Source organism: Engraulis encrasicolus, unplaced genomic scaffold (genome assembly GCF_034702125.1).
Source record: "Engraulis encrasicolus isolate BLACKSEA-1 unplaced genomic scaffold, IST_EnEncr_1.0 scaffold_31_np1212, whole genome shotgun sequence".
Classification (NCBI taxonomy): Eukaryota; Metazoa; Chordata; class Actinopteri; order Clupeiformes; family Engraulidae; genus Engraulis; species Engraulis encrasicolus.
The window spans coordinates 1,078,644-1,099,108 of NW_026945610.1; the positions used below are offsets into that span (position 1 = coordinate 1,078,644).

The following is a 20,465-nucleotide window of genomic DNA, read 5'->3' on the forward strand; positions in this document are numbered from 1 at the left end:
TTAATAACTTTTTAGCAGTTCCTCTTCCCAAACATTTGTATGACATTTCACCAAAAGGTCATTGTACAACTTACGTTCCACCTAACAGTTGTTTGTTACTTTGTGTTTAACTTCCACATAAAACATCAATTAAATATACTTGTTTTTGGTTGTGCCGTGGCGAAACTTATATCAAGGGGAATACTTGCAAAGCACTGTTATAGTCGAGTACATCTATGGCCAAAATACACCAAACCCCCCAAAAAATGATACAAAAGGTTTTTCAACTGATTTCAATACATCCAGCTGTCCTTACTAACGTACAAAAAATCTAGGAAAATCTAACTTCAGGAAATGTGTCATTTTCAAGATCAAAGTTGTTTAAAATAAAATTACATGATAATTACATTATTAGCTAACTTCAAAAGATATTGGAAACCCAGAAATGTTGTATTTGTGACAATGAAATGAAATGTTTTTGTCAGCAATATATGCTTGTCAAAATTGCCAGATGCTAACTCCCTTATATTGTTCAACTTCACTATGTCATGCAATTTGCATGAATTAACATGTTTTCAGGATCTGTTTGGTTGGAGTGCTGTTAGGGTGGATAAAGACACTACTGCTGTGGTAATATCCATGTGCTGTTTGTCCGGGCACATCATCAGTGATGAATCATGGCGTCACTGGGTGTTTTGGGTCTTTCAGCTGAACTGAACAGACAGGAGTCACTACTTGTGTAAGTAGAGGGCAAGATGAAATGGTTGGTACTGGAGGATGACAATGTCCTGGAAGGAACATGGGGCTTTAGCATAGCTTTCAGATATGCCAGAGTAGGGCCTGTTGTAGCTTTGTAGTCAAGGGTGAGGGCCTTGTATTCAATTTGGGCATGAAAAAGAGGAGTGGCATGCAGTGACATTTGCAAAGGTATTATTACACAAGCTGGAAGACCAGTCAAGAGGGAGTTGCAGTAGTTGAGGTCAGATGGACAGTAGGCCTACCAGAAATGGAGTCATTTAGGTCAGGCAAAGTCTGATTGTATGTATATTATTTAAGTTATTGAGAAGTGACATGACTGGGAAACTGAGGCTATGTGGTCAGAGGATGATAGATGGTCATCAATAATGACACCTAGGTTTCTTGTGGCCTTCTTTAGGCAACAGCAGAGTCCATTATTGAGTTTGATATCATGGCAGTCTGAATCTTTGCCTGGGATCACCAGCAGTGCTGTTTTAGCGAGGCTCAACTGCATTCCATCATAGTTCAGAGAGGCAAGCGGTAAGGTGTGTGTAGACCATGGAGTCATAGGTCACAAATTGCAGATATGACTGTGCTTCATCAGTGTAACAGTAGTATGAGAATCTGTGAGAACAGATGACATGACCCAGTGACGTGGTGTACATGGCAAATAGGAGCTCCAGTACCAGCCCTTAGGACACCCCTGTGGAGAGGCTGAGTTGAGGACAGCTGACCTTGCCATGATACATGCTAAGAATGATATTACCAGACTCATAGAATATCTGGAAGAACTTGAGAAACATAAAACTCAATTATTTTAATCTAAGAGAGACGTTAAATAACCATGTTTTGAAAAAAAATGCTAGCTGGCGTGTCTGCACAAAGATCTTTAGATTTACTACAAAAGAAAACGAGATGTCCATACTCTCTTCTGAAGATATCTTTTGGCTTACTAGAAACAAAATAAAAGAGTAATTTTGAGCCTGGCTTTTTCAGATTTTGAGTTTTTGCATTTTGAAATGTAATGCATATTTAATTAGACATAGTCTAATTACCATATTAAAACATAACATTTCAGAAAACTTGCAATATTTTTTTTTCTCACAAATATGTGAGTAATCACCGGGTTAAGTTTCATGGTGATATCGGCAAGCTACATTTTTTGGCCTATTCACCTGGAGTGTCTCTCGGCCCTTATAATAAGCCTATAGCAGCCATGTTGAAAATAACTAATTTCCCAAAGTCAGATTTTACTAGATTTTTAGTATGTCATCTAGCATGTCCAATAGTCATAGAATCCATGAAAAAAAAAACTTTTGTATCAATTTGTTTGGGGTTAAACCTTAAATGTACTCGCCTATTATATACCAGATCTTGATGACCTTATGGCTGAAGCTCAACACTTGATGAAACACAAAAATGAAAATGTCATCGTTAGCATAGGTCCATATGTAAGTTTTGGAACATTTCATATAGATTTTTCCATTTTATGTTTTTTTTTTTTTTTTTTTACTTCTAGGACCCCCGCGAATGCAAATCCACCTGCTTCCATTTTTTCCCTTAATATTTGTGGCAAATCCAAGATGGCTGCCATTGTGTGTAGAAATCTCGCCATTAATGCCCTTTTTAAAGTTTTAAGGTTACAGTTTTTTTTAACTTCTGTGTCAACAATGAATACTAAACAACTTTTTTCCAATGTTTTCCTTCATTTTTAGGGGCAAAGTCCAAGATGGCTGACATCATATTTGGCAAAATTGGCCTATTTGGTATTTTTAAGTCTATAAAGCCATTGTTGACTTTTATTGGTACTATATGTAACATGAATGTGAAGTCAGTCATTACATGAACTAAGTTCATTACAAAATCCAAGGTGGTTGACATTTTTACAGCAAAATCAACATTAACATAATGCTTTCAGGTCTATAAAGCAATTCATTTGTGAATTGAAGCACAGACGATTTTGTGCAGGTCCAGATTATTGTTCAAATAAAAATGACTAAGAATTGATATACAGTACCTATTAGTGCTACCTGTAGTGTAATATTGCACATTCACTGAATTGGCTGCCTGTGTCAAGGCAAAGGCCTACAAAGTTGTTCCATGGTCGGCTATGAAGCCTTATGTTCTATCTGGGATGCTGCATTCCTCCAATGTCAACAATCATGCTCTCTGCTCACAGACCTAGGGTCTTTGGCATGACAGTTAGAGCATATCCACAACTCTAGTGATGGGTCACACCATGATATGGCCTTCCCTTCGGTAGGCCGACCCATGTGCTTCTCACACTTTGAATGTCCCTCATATAACTCCCAACATACTTATATCATCCATGGTGCTTTCCCCATCAGTAGCATCCATTGAGATCACGTCTCTGTGGGTCTGTTGTATGGCTCATCCGGTTGGCCTCTGTTGGCCTCACGGCAAGTCATTCCAATTCTGAAGCCATTTGTAGTGAAGGCACCTTCTGTAATTTGAACCCAGAACCCAAGTACCAAATACAAATACAGTACCCATTCTTTTGGGTAGTTCTATGAAATATATATATATAGAATCTTATTTTACTTCCTGATCGGTCTAGAGTTTAGTTAGGGGCAACTGGCCTACTTTTTGAAACTAGCAAATTGCAAGCCAACATTTGCGCATACTGGGGCAACTTGATCAGTTGACAGTAGTCTCCACTCTTGTCTTAAATCCTAGTATCTGCACCTCCTGCTAGGCTATTGAGATATGCGTTAAGTGCCTACAAGTGAATAAAACTTCAAATAAGGAAAAGGGGTCAGTTCAGGTATAGATGAGATTCTGGATAGGCCTATTTGCTATTTCAGAGGTTATTGGATGCCATGTTGAATTTTGACAGATGAAATAAACATTGATAACATTTTATATAATGACAGTTATGTGCCTATCAAAATATTACCAATAGGCATAATAGCTTTATAGCTTTATAGACCATAAAACACCAAATGTCCTTATTTTGCTATAATGTTGGCCATCTTGGCTTTAAGACAAAATGGAAACAGGTGGTTTTGTATTCAGAGATGCTGAAAGCGATCATAACATAGCCTAATTTCATAAAAACACACACACACGCACACACAGACACATTTTCACTTTGTCATCCAGGCATGGCACTGCAAGGGCTTGCTGCTGCCCTGTGTTAGGGCCACTGCTGTGGCTAGAGGCCAAGACCAACTCCTCATGACACTCCCTGCAGTGGACTCATGATGCCCTCTGGTGGCCAAGATCAGCTCCTGCCGGCGCAGCAGCGGCTCCCAGCGGTTAGCCCCGCCTCTCAAAGCATCAGCCTCCAACTGACGTAGACGCTCCGCCTCCACACGCACCTGCCAACATCCCGTCACACCTGGAGTTAGACTTACACACACTTATGAATCACACATACTGTATATGTGCACACACACACACACACACACACACACACACACACACACACACACACACACACACACACACACACACACACACACACACACACACACACACACACACACACACACACACCAGTGGTGGACAGTAACGAAGTAAATGTAATTCGTTACTGTACTTAAGTAACATTTTCATACTTTCATACTTTACTCAAGTATTTTTATTTGGTAAGACTTTATACTTTTACTTCACTACATTTCAAAGCGAAATTTAGTACTTTCACTTCGTTACATTTACAGAAACACTCGTTCCTTACTCGTTCCTTTTTTTATTTAAGGCGATACACGGCAGGTGAATTAATTAATTTTTAATGCCCTGGTCAAATGAAATCTGAGATTTCACGCTTGTGTGAAGAAAGTGAAACTGAATCCGATTGGCAGACTCAGAGATTCGCCATTGTGATTGGTTGTAATGTGTCACGTGACAACAAGCTCCACTGTACAGAATTAGTTTCAGAAGGAAAGCGAGCAGAGCAAGACCACTGATGTGTCCACTGTTGCGACTTGCGAGACGAATTGAAATAAGAAGAAACGGTACTTTCTAGTAACATGCAGAAAGCACAGCAAAACAATAAAGCAGGCGACAATAACGTTGTTAGAGTGTATTAATCTGCACGTCGTATTCGTTGTGTGAGGGGGAGAGGTTAGCTCAGGCTGCACTCGCCTGACGACGAAATTTGTCAGATAGGCTTCGCGTTTGAACTGAATAATCAGTGAATTGATACTTAATGTAGGCCCTACTGCTTATTTGACTTACTGCGCTATATCTGTGTTATGGCTTACAATAGAGTCACTTAATTGCCGCTTTTGTAGCGTGTTGGTTTCTTGAGTCAAGTAGCCTACACAGGATGCCTAAACATGCTGCTTATTCCAAACTATCCAGGCGCACAACTCCGTGATAGCATTCTTTCCCCTCACATTGCAGTATTTTCTGAAGTAGTTGGGGATATCAATTACTTGTCTAATAGACTCCCCTGTCACCAAAAAAATGATTTGCTTCAACTTTATGGAAAAGAGGCTTGTGTAAAGGGTTTGTATCTTTACATGAGGATTGCCATGCCCACCATATGTTACAAAGTGAGGCTACATGCAACATGTATCCTTGCAACATGTATCCTTTCCCTTTAGTCAGGTCAGTAGGCTACAGTGGATATGAAAAGCTTTGGCAATACCACCAAAGTGAGGTTGTAAAAAACAACAGCAACAAAGTAAAAAAAAGAGAGAAAAAAGTGGACTTTGGCTAAATATTGGCCCAGTGATGTGCACAGGCACAAAAGGCTTTTTCATGATCAGACAGATAAGTGTTCCAATTAAGTTGTATCAAGTAGGCTATTGCAAATCATTGGCATCTAGCAAATAGAGACCATTACAAGTATTTGAAGATGTTCCTATCTTTAAAGGTAGCTTAGAATCACAAGAAGTCTGTTTGTCCATACATAGGCCTAAGCCAACCTTAACATAACCAAACACATACATACTACTACTACTACTAATAATAATAATAATATAAAATAATAATAATAATAATAATAATAATAATAATAATAATAATAATAATAATAATAATATGAAGAAGAGGTCTACCAAAACCATAATTATAACAAAAAATAAACAAAGTACTTTATTGGCTACTACTCTAACTCCTTGCTGTCACAAATAAGTAGGCCAATACTGGACTGTAGGCCTACGGCTGGGGGGTATTGTAGTAGTTGTTCTAATAGGCATATTATCAATTTCAGCCTAATCATTCTTAATATTAATGGCCCTTTCATGTGTTCTTTTAGGCATGTTAGGGTCAGTATTAGAGGGGTAAAAATGAACTTCTGATGCTATAACATCCTCGGACTTACTCCACAGTGTTTCTGAGGCCTGTTATGACCTAGTTCTAACATGTTGGTATAGCCTATGCAAATCAGAGGATATTTAATTAGATATGACCAAACTAGGCCTACAACACTTAAATATTAAAATTGCACCAAAGGCTTCATTTTTAAGTTTTTACTTTTTACTTTTAGTACTTAAGTATTTTTGACGGCAGATACTTTTGTACTTCTACTCAAGTAAAAAAGTGAGGTGAATACTTTCACTTTTACTTGAGTAGTTTTCAATGCAAGGTAACTGTACTTTTACTCAAGTACATAACTGGTGTACTTCGTCCACCACTGACACACACACACACACACACACACACACACACACACACACACACACACACACACACACACACACACACACACACAATTTCCAATTGGCAAATGTAACTATTCAGTTGCTTACATTGGACTCCCCATTATAATTGGAGTTAATTACCTTCATGTAAAGCTGTTTTGTTACAATAACAATGATGTTAATGCTGCTTTCCTTGGAACATGGACTATGACTATTTGTGACTAATTTTGCTATATTTTCCATAACAGAACATGAATAGCAACTGTGGCCAAATGTGAATTATACTGTATTATCATCTCTGTGAATGTGGCACGCACCTCGTCTGGTCCTGCCGAGGGTTTGAGGCCACGCGCGAACGCCAGGTGAAGGGTGGCCTCCCCGTCACAGTCTCCGTGGACACGGACGGCATTCTGGTTGATGCGAACGTCATAGCGACCGCTGTCTGGCCGATGGATCAGCGTCAGCGTCTGATTGGGTGCTCCGGAGCTGGGACTCATCGACCCGAGTCTGGACAGCCGGCCCCCTTCGCCCTCCGTCAGGACAACCACTCTGGTGCTGGTGGCCTCCGCCAGGACCCTAATGTCCATCAGAGTGCCTTCGCTGTTGGAGTCCAGGACCTAAATAATGACAATAATATCTTTTCAATAGCACCAAAATAAACACTTCCTTGGGTGTTGAGGAGAGGGAGAGAGAGGAGTGTGAGTGTGAGTGTGTGTGTAGTGTGTGCGTTAGTGGTGTCAAGTATGGTCTAAAGAGCATTGCCTTCTTGTGGCGCATGCTCGTTGCGGCGACACGGTCAGGTGCACGTCTTGTTTGTTTGCTCGTTTTTGTTTGACCTAAGTTTGTGTCTTAAATATCGCGAATTAAGGGTAAACACTGTTATTAACGCAAGATGGGGCGAAACATCGAAGTGTTTCTTCTTGCAGTTTTAATAGTTTGTCTCTTGGACTATACGGCGCTGGCGACTGGGCTTTCCGAGGGCCCCCAACTTAGAATCACCTACAGCCGAGATGCTCTGCTTAACATCAGGGAAGCGGTTCCCTCTCTTCTCCGAGAGGAACTTATTGGATTACCTACACCATCTTTCCCTGATGACAAACCAAAGCGAAAGCGTGGAAGGAAAGCGGGAGTGCGAGCTCGACTGAAAAGGAGGCCTTTCAGGCCGCCCCTACCCACCATTATGTTTGGGAACGTACAAAGCATACGGAATAAAACCGACGAACTCAGGGCTTGTGCGCAACACCTGGCGGACTATCGGCAATCTTGCCTGACTTGTCTTTCGGAAACTTGGCTGACGGAGTCGGACCCAGATTCATCCGTTGAATTGGAAGGCTTCACATTAGTAAGGGCAGACCGTGACTCAAATTCCGGGAAGAGTAAAGGTGGAGGTGTGTGCGCCTTCATCAATAACAGGTACTGCAACCCTGCACACATCACCGTGAAATATATATGCCCCGTGAAATACACCAGATTTGCCTTTTTATTGTATACATTGCGCCTTCGGCGGACGTCAGGGAAGCTGCCAACACTATACATCAGGGGTGTCAAACTCATTTTGGTCCGGGGGCCGCATACAACCCATGTGGACCTCAAGCGGGCCGCATTAGTAACATCATCGCGAAAAAAAACGTAAAGCAGAGGATTGGTGTTCAGTACTATCACGTTTGAAGTGTGTTGAATATGTAGAAAACAATTCAATACTGATAATCCTATGCAAAATTTCCTTGACTTCATTCATTCATTGCCAACCGTCAATGAATTAAATATGGGACAGTTCATTTTGGCAGGGGGTCTGGGGGTTTCCCCCAGAAAAAATTGTATTTCTTAGATGTCATTTCCTGCATTTTCACGCATTCTAACATCCCGTTTCCAATTTCAGCTTAATAGGAACCAATACAAATCCAATTATATTTATTATTTAATTACAACCAATACCAATACAATACGAATAAGAAGTATTAACATGTTCTCTATATATGAGGTGTATAATATATGAGCTTTATGAAATGCCTGTTACAGTACAAATTCACCATTTATAATAGAAGTGTGATGTGCACTTTACTACATATACAGTATAACAGAGTGATCATTGGGTTAATGTCATGCAGGTCTCGATTTTGCCCCGAGGGTTTTTTTTTTTTTAACATCCGAGCCGGATGGAACCCTCTGGCGGTCCGGATGCAGCCCGCGGGCCGTACGTTCGACACCCCTGCTATACATGAACTTGTAACATTGACTGAAGCAAAAGCGCCCGACGCGGCAAAAATCGTACTTGGGGATTTTAATCATTGTTCTTTGGCAGAGACTCTACCTGCGTATCATCAATATGTATCATGCCCTACGCGGGAGGGGGCGCGCTTAGATGGTGGTAACCTGGAGAAAGCCTACTACGCGACGGCTCTGCCAGGTCTCGGGAAGTCGGACCACAACATGATCCGCTTAACCCCAACGTACCAACCTCTACTGCGCAGAGAGAAAATTAAGAAAAAAGAGGTGAAATGTTGGACCACTGATGCGTCTAACGTTTTAAAAGACTGCCTAGACTGCACTGATTGGGAACTTTTGATAAATTCGTCGTCAAATATCAATGATGCTGCGCTCACAGTCTCAGGATATATTAATTTTTGCGAGGACACTATCGTTCCAAAAAAGTTTCCCAAATAATAAACCATGGATCACTCCTGAACTTAAAGAGCTGCTAAACTGTAAAAAGAGACTGTTTAAATCTGGAGGCACAAAGGAGGACATCAGATCTATACAGAAAAATATTAAAAGGAAAATACTGGACTGCAAGACTGCTTATAAAAACAAGATTCAGTCACTATTCAGCAGTGATGCTAAAAGGGCCTGGCAAGGATTACAAGTCATGACTGGATATAAACCTAAAATGCAGAATTTGACTGTTGTGGATGATAATGCCTTTTCAGATGAACTGAACACTTTTTATTGTAGATTTGACAGTACTGACTATACCACTCAGCAGGAACTGGCAATGGATGCAGTCAGAGCTATGCAAGTCAGTGACATACAAATTAGCATTGAGGATGTCAGAGAACAGTTTCTACGTGTAAATATTAATAAATCTCAAGGTCCAGATGGTATTAGTTGTAAGGTGCTGCGCACATGTGCTGACGCACTTGCTTTCCCTTTTCAAATGCTGTTTCAGCAGTCAGTAGAAACAGGATTAATCCCGGCTCAGTGGAAACAGTCTCTGATTGTGCCGGTACCAAAGAAAAGCAGGCCCAAAGAGATGAATGATCTGCGACCTGTTGCATTAACCTCAGTGCCTATGAAATGCTTTGAGAAAATCATTTTGAAACACCTACTTAGTGAGGTAGCACCATATTTGGACCCCCTCCAGTTTGCATACCAGCCAAGGCGGGGCGTGGAGGATGCACTGCTGACCATGACAAACAGCATACTCGAACATCTAGAGGAGCCCCACAGCTTTGTAAAAATTGTTTTTATTGACTTCAGCAGTGCATTCAACACCATCCAACCCCACCTGCTGGTAGACAAATTGGTCAAATTAGGTGTTAATCCAAGGCTCATTACATGGATTAACAACTTCCTGTTAAATCGTACTCAGCAGGTTAGATTTAATCAGGCTATCTCATCCTCCAAGGTCATTAACACGGGGGCTCCCCAAGGATGTGTGTTGTCCCCCATACTGTTGTCCCCCATATTAATGTTGATTCTCACATTTTAGAGTTTTTTCATAAGTCTGTACTTCAGAGTGTCCTGTCCTTTGGTCTCATCTGTGTCTTTGGTAGTATGCGTAAACAAGATCAGGATAAACTGCAACGCATTGTTAAAACAGCCAGTAGAATAAGTGTGTCTGTGTCTGTGTCTGTGTGTGTGTGAGAGAGATGGAGAGAAATATGTATCGTAGCAATCAGCTGTTTTGGAGGAGTCAGAGAGACATGGGGGAGGGGGTTGTATTTATTTATCTGTCATTTTATGTTTTTATTCTGTTGTTAAGTCCTGTCTTTGTATAGCACCCTGACCACTTGAATTTCCCTTTTTGGGACATTAAAGTTTACTTTGACTTTGACTTTGACACAATGATCGATTCGGCGATGCAATCCAATGCGGGGCATGGACGATCCAATTCAATGCGGCAGGTTCCGGAATCGATCTGGCAATTTTTTTAAGTTTCAATTACTTCCGTGGATATTTCGGGAGCAAATTAATGTTAAATTAAATAAAAGTACTTCAAAGCATTGCAAGACTGATACAGACTGATCCAGACTGATACAGAAAACAGGCAATAAATTGTTGCTCAGTATCTGACTACTTGTATTGCCTCATCATGACTGATGAAACATTTGCTTTGCTTTCAGTAGAAATGTAATGCATTGCAATGCATTGTAGAACTGAATCGCATCGGATCGAATCGCATAGAATCGAATCAAATCGAATCGAAACGCTACCTCCCGAATCGTGATCGAATCGGATCGTGAGGGCAGTGCCAATCCACACCACTAGTGTGCGTGCGTGCATGTGTGCGTGTGTGTGTTACCTTGTCAGCATGGGAGTGTGAGAGCTTGCCCACTGCCTTCTGCAGCACCTGAGTGCACTTCATCTGTCCAGTTGTGAGGGCCTTCTGTGTCCTCTCGCTCTTCAGGCCTGCCTCTGCTGCCTTCATGACATGGCTGTGGACCTTGCATTACATTACATTACATTTAGTACACAGTAAAGCTTCATTCACACACATTGCCTCTATCTACTCACTGAGAGAAGTCCATAGACAGCCTGATCTCCAAAAATTCCGTGCTCCTGGACACGGATGTTAAGGATGTTTTCTGTGCTCCTGGACACGGAATTATTTTCCGTGATGGGCACACAGAAGTGCTTTCTATAGGCTATTACCACAGCACTGTGTTAACTCTATCATTAGAAAATACATACCAAATGCTAATCCTAAACAAAATAATGCTATAGCAATTTAAGTTGTGCCCTGACCAAAACATTCCCTAACCTTAACCTGTCATTAAAGACATATTTTTGAGAAATACCTTTTCCAGTTTGTTGCTAGGCTATCAAACTCATATAATGAATGAAAGAAAACTAGCTGTGCACAGACCAAAACAATCCCTAACCCTAACCTGTCAGTAAGAAATGTTTTTTTTTAGACAAAATATTTGAAATTAGAAAAATCCTGAGAAAACACAAGACTGTGGAAATAGCCTATAGAAAGCACTTCAAACAATTCCGTGTCCAGGAGCACGGAAAACAATTCCGTGTCCAGGAGCACGGAATTTTGGCAAAATCCGTGCTCCTGGACACGGATTTTGTGTCCTTAACATCCGTGTCCAAGAGCACGAAATTTTTGGAGATCATGTTGCCATAGAATGTGTTCCAGCGAAGCTAGGACGTGAGAATAGTACAAGCGGTGAAAAATGGGCGGATTCCAAAATGACATATATTTTAAGTTCAAGCAATGCAAGTAATCGCGTAGCCATTTGGAATGCAGAGTTCAGATTATTGACAGTTAAAGGGGCACAAGGTAGGATGACATCATTTGCGCGGTGCCCGTGTCATGCCTGTCTCAAAATCTACACCGTAATGAAAAAATGCTGTTCAAATAAACTCGCTGTGAGAATATTTTTCATCACGGAATGCCAACAGTTGATACAAATCTGAATATGTTGTTTAAAGCGATTTTTCGAATGAAAAGCGTTTCCCACAACACCCCTTTGGACCGCTCTGGCCCTATATATCGGTGGGGCCTTAATTCACATAACCATCGGCTGACTGAGGACAGTGATTAATTAAACTTTTAATTCTACCAGGAGCCCCTTTAACTTCTCACCTTTGCAGCGGCAGTTAAACCTGCGGAAACTGAAACATTCCATGAGTGAGTGGCTAACAAGCGAGAGAGCTACAACTGAATATCTAGTAGTGACGTGTGTGAATTTTGCTGGAGACAGATATACAGTAATAGTATAGCAGTAATACGTGCCTCATCCTGGGCATATTTGACCATGTGACTTGAGAACTTCTGGTGGAAGACATCAACCAGGGCATCGGCTAGCAGTTCACTCATGGCGTCCGCCACCACTGCTTTCATCTGGCTAAGCTGAGCTGCCTGGTCGCTCGACAGATCGCCCCTCTTCACCCCCTGCGACTTCTCTCTCTTAAACTCGTCCAGCTCTTTGGTGAAGTTGGCAAAGAACTTTTCTGAGAGTCCTTCTGCAGTGGTGATGGCTTCTTTGCACAGAATGCTCATGTGAGCAGCCTGGATTTTCTTCAACCCGCTCGAATTGCCTTGCTCGTCCTCAAGCACGGCGGTGATGGAGGAGTTGAGCTTATTCTTCCAGCTGAGGTCTTTAGAGAAAGGCTGTAGGGCACTTTTGCCGAAGCTCATGCAAATGTCCACCATCTTCCCCTTCCTTTTCCCGTCCTGCAGCAGCTGGGACAGGTCAGACTTGTCGACCAGGTGTGACAGGATCACATCGTCCACCAAGGAGGACAGAGGATCTCCCGCCAGCCTGCTCTTCACGCCGTTGATGACCGCCTGCTTGACCTCTTTCCTGATTTCCTCCACAATCTTGTTAATCGCCTCCTGCTCCCCCTGTCCAATGGCAACATCCTTCAGAACCTTCTCCAAGGCCTGTTTCATGTCGTTCTTGAGGTTGTTTTTTAATTCATCACTGAGTTCTTTTTTCATGGTCGTGGATAGGGCCTTGGGAATTTTCTTCCGGCGATTCACAGGCTCCTTGAAGGCCTGCACACCTATGACGGTCGGCTCTCCTTGATCAACACTGTGTTGCTCTCTGTTTGCCACTCGATTCCTCCGATCAATCAGCTTGCCAATGAGGAAGCTGGTGAAGGACATTCCGATTCCGAAGACCTTATCTATGGCCCAGTCCTTCCAGCTGAACTCACCTGTCACCATTCCCTTCACACCACTGTACATGTCCGACAGACCCGAGTCAATCAGGAAACCACCCACCTAGACAGACATACACAGAGAGGGAGAGATGTGATATGACAGAGGGCTTCAGCCTTCTGAAGGGAGCTATAACATGACAGGGACTGCCTTGCTGAATGTTACTTATTACATGGTTTACCTTAGATTACAAACAAAACAGAGATGTCATATTCCTGTATTCTTACTGCCCCTGCAGATACTTCTAGTGACTAAAGCTGGGCTTACACTGTGCGACTTTTGCCCCGATTTTGCCAAGATTTGGCACTCGCACGACTTTTGTTTTTAAGAGTCGGGACGATTTCTTGCTCATTCGCAGGTCAATCGTGAGTCTCGCATCGTGCAGTGTACATGGGGTAACGACAAGCGATTTCGCCTCACGATTGTGCAATCGCAGGGTCGCAAGAAAATCAAAACGGTTTGAAATTCTGGTCGTGGCTCGTGCGTAAATCGCACAGTTAAAGCAGTGCTACGACCCGATTTGACACTTCACATGCACAAATCAATAGGGCTGTGCGGTTCGCTGTTGAGTGCGACCTCATCTCCTCCTCAGGTGCGCATGTTCCCTCCTCTGCAGACCGGGGAAACATGCCTGTCGCGTCGTACGGTGGAAGCATTTCGCTCGCATCCGACTGTCGGCTCGTGTAGTGTGAGGACGTGAGTCGTGAGTTGTGAACTTTTAAACAGTGCAATTCCATCGTGCAGTGTGAGCCAAAGCTTAAGACCCACGAGTGAAAATATCGCACAGTGTATGCCCGGCTTAAGTGAGTCACTCCGAAAGGCGTATAACTTGGAATATTTGGTTGATGCCATTAACAGAGGTCTGACATAAAGATAAATATGAAATATGAAAGATAGACTAGCCATGCAATATGATAGCATGTGTGCCAGACTTGTGCGAAATTCCGAATTGAAATTCACAGTAATTAATTGAAATTCACAGTAATGACATGTCTTTGAACCCACCTTTTTCCAACCGATGAAGCAGAGCCCCACACCAATTAAAACTTGCGCTAATCCAAGGACGAAGACCCCTAAGGCTTCCCAGAAAGATGTGGACTTCTCCTCCACGCTGAAGACGTACTTCAGGCCACGGCTGTACAGGCTCCAGGCCTCCTCTTTCTTGTCCTCATTGGTGCTGTTGACCAGAGAGAGCATCGGGGTCTCGTTTGCCTCAGCTTCGCGACCTGCATCCTTTATCTCCTTAATCTTCGCCATTGCGTCCGTGATGTTCTTCTCAAAGCAACTGAATACGCCGCACCTTATGGAAATAATTTACAGTTGTCTTTCATTCAATTACTTATGGGTAGTTGACAGATAGGCAGCTAAAAACATTTTTTTTGCATAACATTTTTTAGGAGGCAAAAAAGCGTAGTGCGGAAATTAATCTTTCAAAAAATCCAAGTGGTCACAATGCTATTAAAGCGATGGTTCGGAGTAGATTCACCCTAATGCCATTTGAACCGTGACATGCATCCAGTGGTCCACCCAAAGTTTTTCTGGCTTGGGCAAACATTAGCAGAGTTACTGAGTTATTTATGGTTATTTCAAACAGTTTGCCAGGCATTCACAGTATCTCCAAACTTTACCCCACAAAAATTACATGTCATGACACCATCCTTCATCATACATTCATCATAGCTCATTAACATAAAAACTTAAAACTTTTTTTTCATTTTCACTCTGGTCATCCAAATTGCTTTATTGTTCTTAGTGAAGCACATTAAGCTGCTGGTATGAAATTGGGCTATGCCTATTGGCTCACCAATTAATTAACAGACTTTGCATAAAAGTATAATGATTTCTGTTGTTTCTCAAGTTCAAACGATTATAGAAATGAAACATTCTTGCTGATTTGCTATGACATCATTGTTAGGAAATAAAACCTAGGTGTGAGTATTGCACACTTTTCTTGATGTTCTCATGACTACTGTAGAATGTTCTGTTGTGATTCCCCAGGCTTTATCCAGATTTTTTTCAGAGTTTTTGTGTCATCTGTACAAAGCACCATGCTCATCTTTGGGTATTCACCGGTCTCGACATGACTCATTTCAGAAAGACAAAAAGGCAATTGTTATGTTACCACCACCAATGCATTGGTATTGCATCTTGCATGAGCAGATGCTTGTATGAGCATCTGGCAAATGTATGGCTGCAGTCTGACAAAGTATATATTAACAAGCACACTGAGGAGACAAGTGTTTGGAAATAACTTAATATACAGTCCCCATGTACACCCGTCTCCAAAAGAGTTGTCGCCTATCCATCTGTTTGGAATAACAGCCAATAACCTGACTTTCAATTATTCACTTGGCTTCAGAACTCACTCATATGAAAGCTACAACCCTCCCGAATGAAAATGTATGTACAAAAATAAATTTCATACACCAAAGCAAGATTGACCCTTTAATGAACTCAGACAGGGCAGATTTTCACATGACAAAAGTTTTGTCGCCTATCGAACATAATGTGAAAATGAGCAGATAAGTCACTCAAAACACTTCAAATACGCAGATCAGGTGTCATACTTAATCACTGATTCACTCTCACCTCTCCAGAAAATCAACTTTGGCCTTAGGTGTATGTTTAGGGTCATTGTAATCATGGAAAGCAACACAATGAAAATCAATGGAGGTCAATGAGAGATGGTGACATATTTGCTATTCGTAGAGCAATACATTTTTAACTTTAACTTTAACTTTAACTCTTAACATGATGTAATCAATGATAAAAGCCCTCACACACCAGCAGCATGCATACAGCTCCACATAAGAGCTGTATCCCTCACATGTTTGACTTTTGATAGGCGACAAAACTTATGTCTTGTGAAAATCTGCCCTGTCTGTGTTCATTCTTATTTTTGTAGATACATTTTCATTCAGGAGGGTTGTAGTTTTCATATGAGTGACTCCTGAAGCCAAGTGATTAATTGAAAGTCAGGTTATTAGCTGTTATTCCAAACAGATGGATAGGCGACAACTCTTTTGGAGACGGGTGTATTGGAACAAAAAGGCAAATTTCCTTAATTTTGTTTTGTACTGCAAACTGATGTGTATGACACCAAGAGCTCAGAAAGCAGCTTTGACTTCTCGCTATAATTATGTGCAAAAGGTTTCACTGGCAAAATCGATCACTTGACCTTAACCTAATAGAGTGTGCATTTCACTTCCTCAGGAAGAGAATGAAGGGAGAAACCCATGAAAAACTGTTATTTTATTTTCTTAAAAGGTCCACTGTGTAAGATTTTTAGATGTTTATTTCCAGAATTGATGCTACCCATTCACATACATAAATCATTGTATTACTCAGTTATAAGACAGCAGGGTACCCTGATTACTTCTTCACTGTTAGACCAGTAGCCTAGGCCTATCACACCTGATGCCTCTATGTACTTTTTAACCCCTTGCCTTTAAGGCGACCCGGGGGCGACCCGAATGACTTTGAACTTCAACTTGATCTTCATTCTGCAATTGTTTAAAATCCAGGTGGTGTAATAAACTCATGTGCATTATTATCAATTTATTACACAATGTCACCTTTCAAATTTGACCCCCCCCAAGCACCCCCCGCCTGATGTCTCCCTACCTTCCTAGGATGAGTGGACATCCAAACATGAAGATATCCTTATCATCATGGTCTCAAAATGTCTGTTACAATCCAAGGTTTATGAAAGTATTCTTTTTTTACTCTATTTCAACCACAAGTTGTACAACTCTACTCAAACTAAACCACTTTATTGTGGAAAAAACGATCACATTTTTTTTCTCAAGAATTGTGCTGTTTTTGCCTACACTTCCATATATTTCATATGATCAATGGTATTCCACATGATCCCCAGACCCTGCTGATTACATGGGCACCACTGGAGTGGCTCTGTGACATTCCTACCCTGAAAGACAAGCCTTAGAAGAGAGGTAGGCAGGTCCTGTTTTACGCAGCTTTGTGTTGGCCCATTTGCTTTGAATGACTGCAGCTCCCTCAAAGCAAGAGCTAGAAACTCCATTCAAAGACTGGATGATAGTCTAGAGACCAGGTTTTCAAATGAGTCCTATAGCTCTTCTGTGTTACACCCAGGGACAGAGGAATCTCAAATCTGCTCAAGAATGCCCCTTTCTTCCCATGACTTTACTGTACATAGTGTACAATACCGTACAGTACAGTAACATCTCTGTAATACTACCCAAAAGGCATATCCAACTAAGTCAGATGACTGTAGAACACCTCAAGGGGTAAGCTTTCATTTCAGACCATCATGAGGCTTCTAGCTCAAACTGTTCTTGAACAGTGAGACCTTATTTGTGGGGTGCATTTTGACTAATCAAAAGGTCTACAATAAAACACATGGCAAAACGCATGTGCATATCCACACATAATTGTCTTGGGAAAGGTCATATATAGATGTAAAAAGATCCCCTTTGACAAACCTGTGAGTAAGTATCAAATTTGCTTCCAAGGCAAAATGTATCAGCTAAACTGCTGAAATGTAGTAATTTCCAAGAATTTCTAAAACCGCCTGACAGAAAAAAAAGACGTGTTCCTGTCACTTCCTGTGGATTCTACAGAGTCTCTACTTTCAAATGGTACCAGCCACTTCATGATAGGTCAAAGTATGCAGGCACAGGAACCATTTAAGTAGACATTGTGCAAAACCTCAAAAACACTCAAAAATAGCCCTTAAGGGCAAGGGGTTTAGGCCTATCACACCTGATGCCTCTATGTACTTTTTGATAGGCCTATCCTCCCTCATCTGTTGTTAGACCAGTAGCCTAAGCCTACCACACCTTATGCCTCGATGTACTTTTTGATAGGCCTATCCTCTCCTGTCAGTTGGAAACAGCATGCTGTTGGACTGTCAGTAGGCCTACTGGGTAAAAAATGTTTAATTCTGACCACCATAACTGCATCATCAAGCTACAAAGGACTAAGACTTTATAAAGAAAAAAACACATCAAGCCTATTAAGAATTCATATTAATGATGCGAATAACAATTTCAAAAGATCACAAGTTTAATTTTAATCCTCCAATGATTTCATGGGTTTAGCATGCATTTATTAGCACATTCTATGCCTAATAAGTGAAAAAAAAGTTAAAAGAATAAAATGCATACTTAGGCTATGATGTTCTATTACATGGAGTGAAAGTATGCACTGTCACTTTGAATCAGGCGGAGTCTGCAGAGAGTCTTCTGACTTTTAGTTGCAACCTAAGACTGAGGAACTCTTTTAAGCCTATTTCAAGATGTTTTCCATATGCTTACAAACCACTCAGCTTTGTGCTTTCGTCCTGAAGTAGGCAACGGTCCATCTGCCTTTCCATGATAATAACACTTCAGTCGCCTCAAGTAAATGTTTTTTTTTGCCGAATTTAAAGCAATACCTTTGGCAAAAGGCGGCAAAATATTGTAGCTCGCTGCAGCAAATTATTTCTATTCTATTGCGAGAGAGACAGTTTACTGTTCTACACGCAAGCTAGGATGGACACGCAGGCATCCCTGTCATTTGCTTACTTTCTTAAAACCTTTAGTACATTAACTTGGAGCTGTAACACTGATACTATTTACAAAAAGGGAATGCAGAGACTGTACTTCATGCGAAAGCTAAGACAATTTAAAGTGGATAGGGATATGATGCGGGTTTTTTTTTATCATTCTTTTGTTGAGAGCATTTTATGTTTCTGTTCTGTGGCCTGGTACTTCTCCCTGTCTGTTGTTAATAAAAATAAGCTGCATAAGATAATCAACATGGCCAGCAAGATTGCTTGCCAGCCACTAAATAGCATGGCCATGACTGTTGAAGCAAGGGTGGTAAAGAAGGCAAATACCATATGTGAGGATCTCTCACACCAGTGGTGTAACTATAGCAGGTGCAGCAGGTGCAGTCGCACCGGGGCCCGCGACCATAGAGGGGCCCGCGAACGGGCCCTCCGAAATGGTTCGCGGGCCCCTCCTGTATATTCGTTGATTGCGAGTCGAAGAATGGATACGCAATGCAACCATTGTACTCTCATTACTTGTCCAGACACTATTTATAGACCGTGGCACACTCCCACAAGACGGTGGGAATTTAGAGCAGCCATCAAATCAATTGCAAATGGGCACTTTTAGTTACTATATTGCTACAGGTCATTACATGGGCAGTCAAATTATTCAGACAAATGTTTCAAATAGCAATAAAGGTAACACATGAACGCTATATTTGTGCATTTAAAAAAAAAATGCAGCTTAATGAAATAATGTGAGGATAGCCTACTCTGAAAGGCATGCGACATCACATAGAGATCATTTGAATCATTGCACATTTACTTAACGCGGCCCGCTGTCATATGCGCGAGGCAGAGGGTTGAGAATATGGACACACACACACACACACACACACACACACACACACACACACACACACACACACACACACACACACACACACACACACACACACATGCGCACGCGCGCTACTGATATGTCGCGCTGTCTTTGGGTCTCTGTTTTGGGTCAGATATGTGTAACCTACGTTGTTACCCATGTATCTACCTTGAAGTGACAAACTGGTTGCTTGGGGCTTTTTACGACGATGGAAGAAAGGAGGGACAGCTGTGAAGGTGGTTGCTGGAGAAAGCGCGGTCTTACTGTAGTTGAAGTAATTTTTAAAAAGGCTTCAACTGTGGATACCCCAAGGGATGCCTTCATTGCGCTCTTCAGTGCGAGAGGGCACCAAGTTAAGTCATTTCCCTTTGAACAACCACACAGAGTGGACAGTTCAATGCTGCTTGAAATGATAACTGAAAGGAATCGATCATTCTAAAATATATATTTGGTTGTTTATGTCGTCTTCCTGCCTGCACGCCCTTACGCGCAAAATAGGCTACAAGAAAAATAATTGCCATTATGACCTTTACGCGTAAAGATGTGCAGGAAGGGATGATGCACGGAGGGTCCGTCAAACACAGTACACATGACATCTCCATGAAAGTCGTTAAATACTTGTCAACGCTATCATGTCACCGAAATCCATCCCCAATAACCAAATGTCGGTCTACATATCACTGTAGCATAATCACTCCAAATAACTACACAGAAATGGCCGGTGAAAGCGTGATGGCATGTATACTATCCTAATTCTCACTTGCTGGTGGTAACTGGTAACATATCCATTTCGGCTGAATTTTAAATTAAGCGCAGGTGCCTTATCTGCACAACAGTATATCC

The 20,465-nt window shown here is 41.6% G+C and overlaps 1 protein-coding gene across 1 annotated transcript in view; it reads right to left on the reverse strand.

Annotated features, from left to right (window-relative positions):
- Window positions 1–3,824: 3,824 nt before the first annotated feature.
- The window catches only part of LOC134443419 (uncharacterized), a 78,883-nt gene continuing 62,242 nt past the window's right edge, over window positions 3,825–20,465 (reverse strand). Inside the window, exons 12-16 of the mRNA XM_063193205.1 lie at window positions 14,230–14,524; window positions 12,295–13,287; window positions 10,852–10,992; window positions 6,643–6,946; window positions 3,825–4,078 (exon numbers count right to left, since the gene is read on the reverse strand). Coding sequence (XP_063049275.1) covers window positions 3,825–4,078; window positions 6,643–6,946; window positions 10,852–10,992; window positions 12,295–13,287; window positions 14,230–14,524 — 1,987 coding nt within the window. The remainder of the gene's footprint in view (window positions 4,079–6,642; window positions 6,947–10,851; window positions 10,993–12,294; window positions 13,288–14,229; window positions 14,525–20,465) is intronic.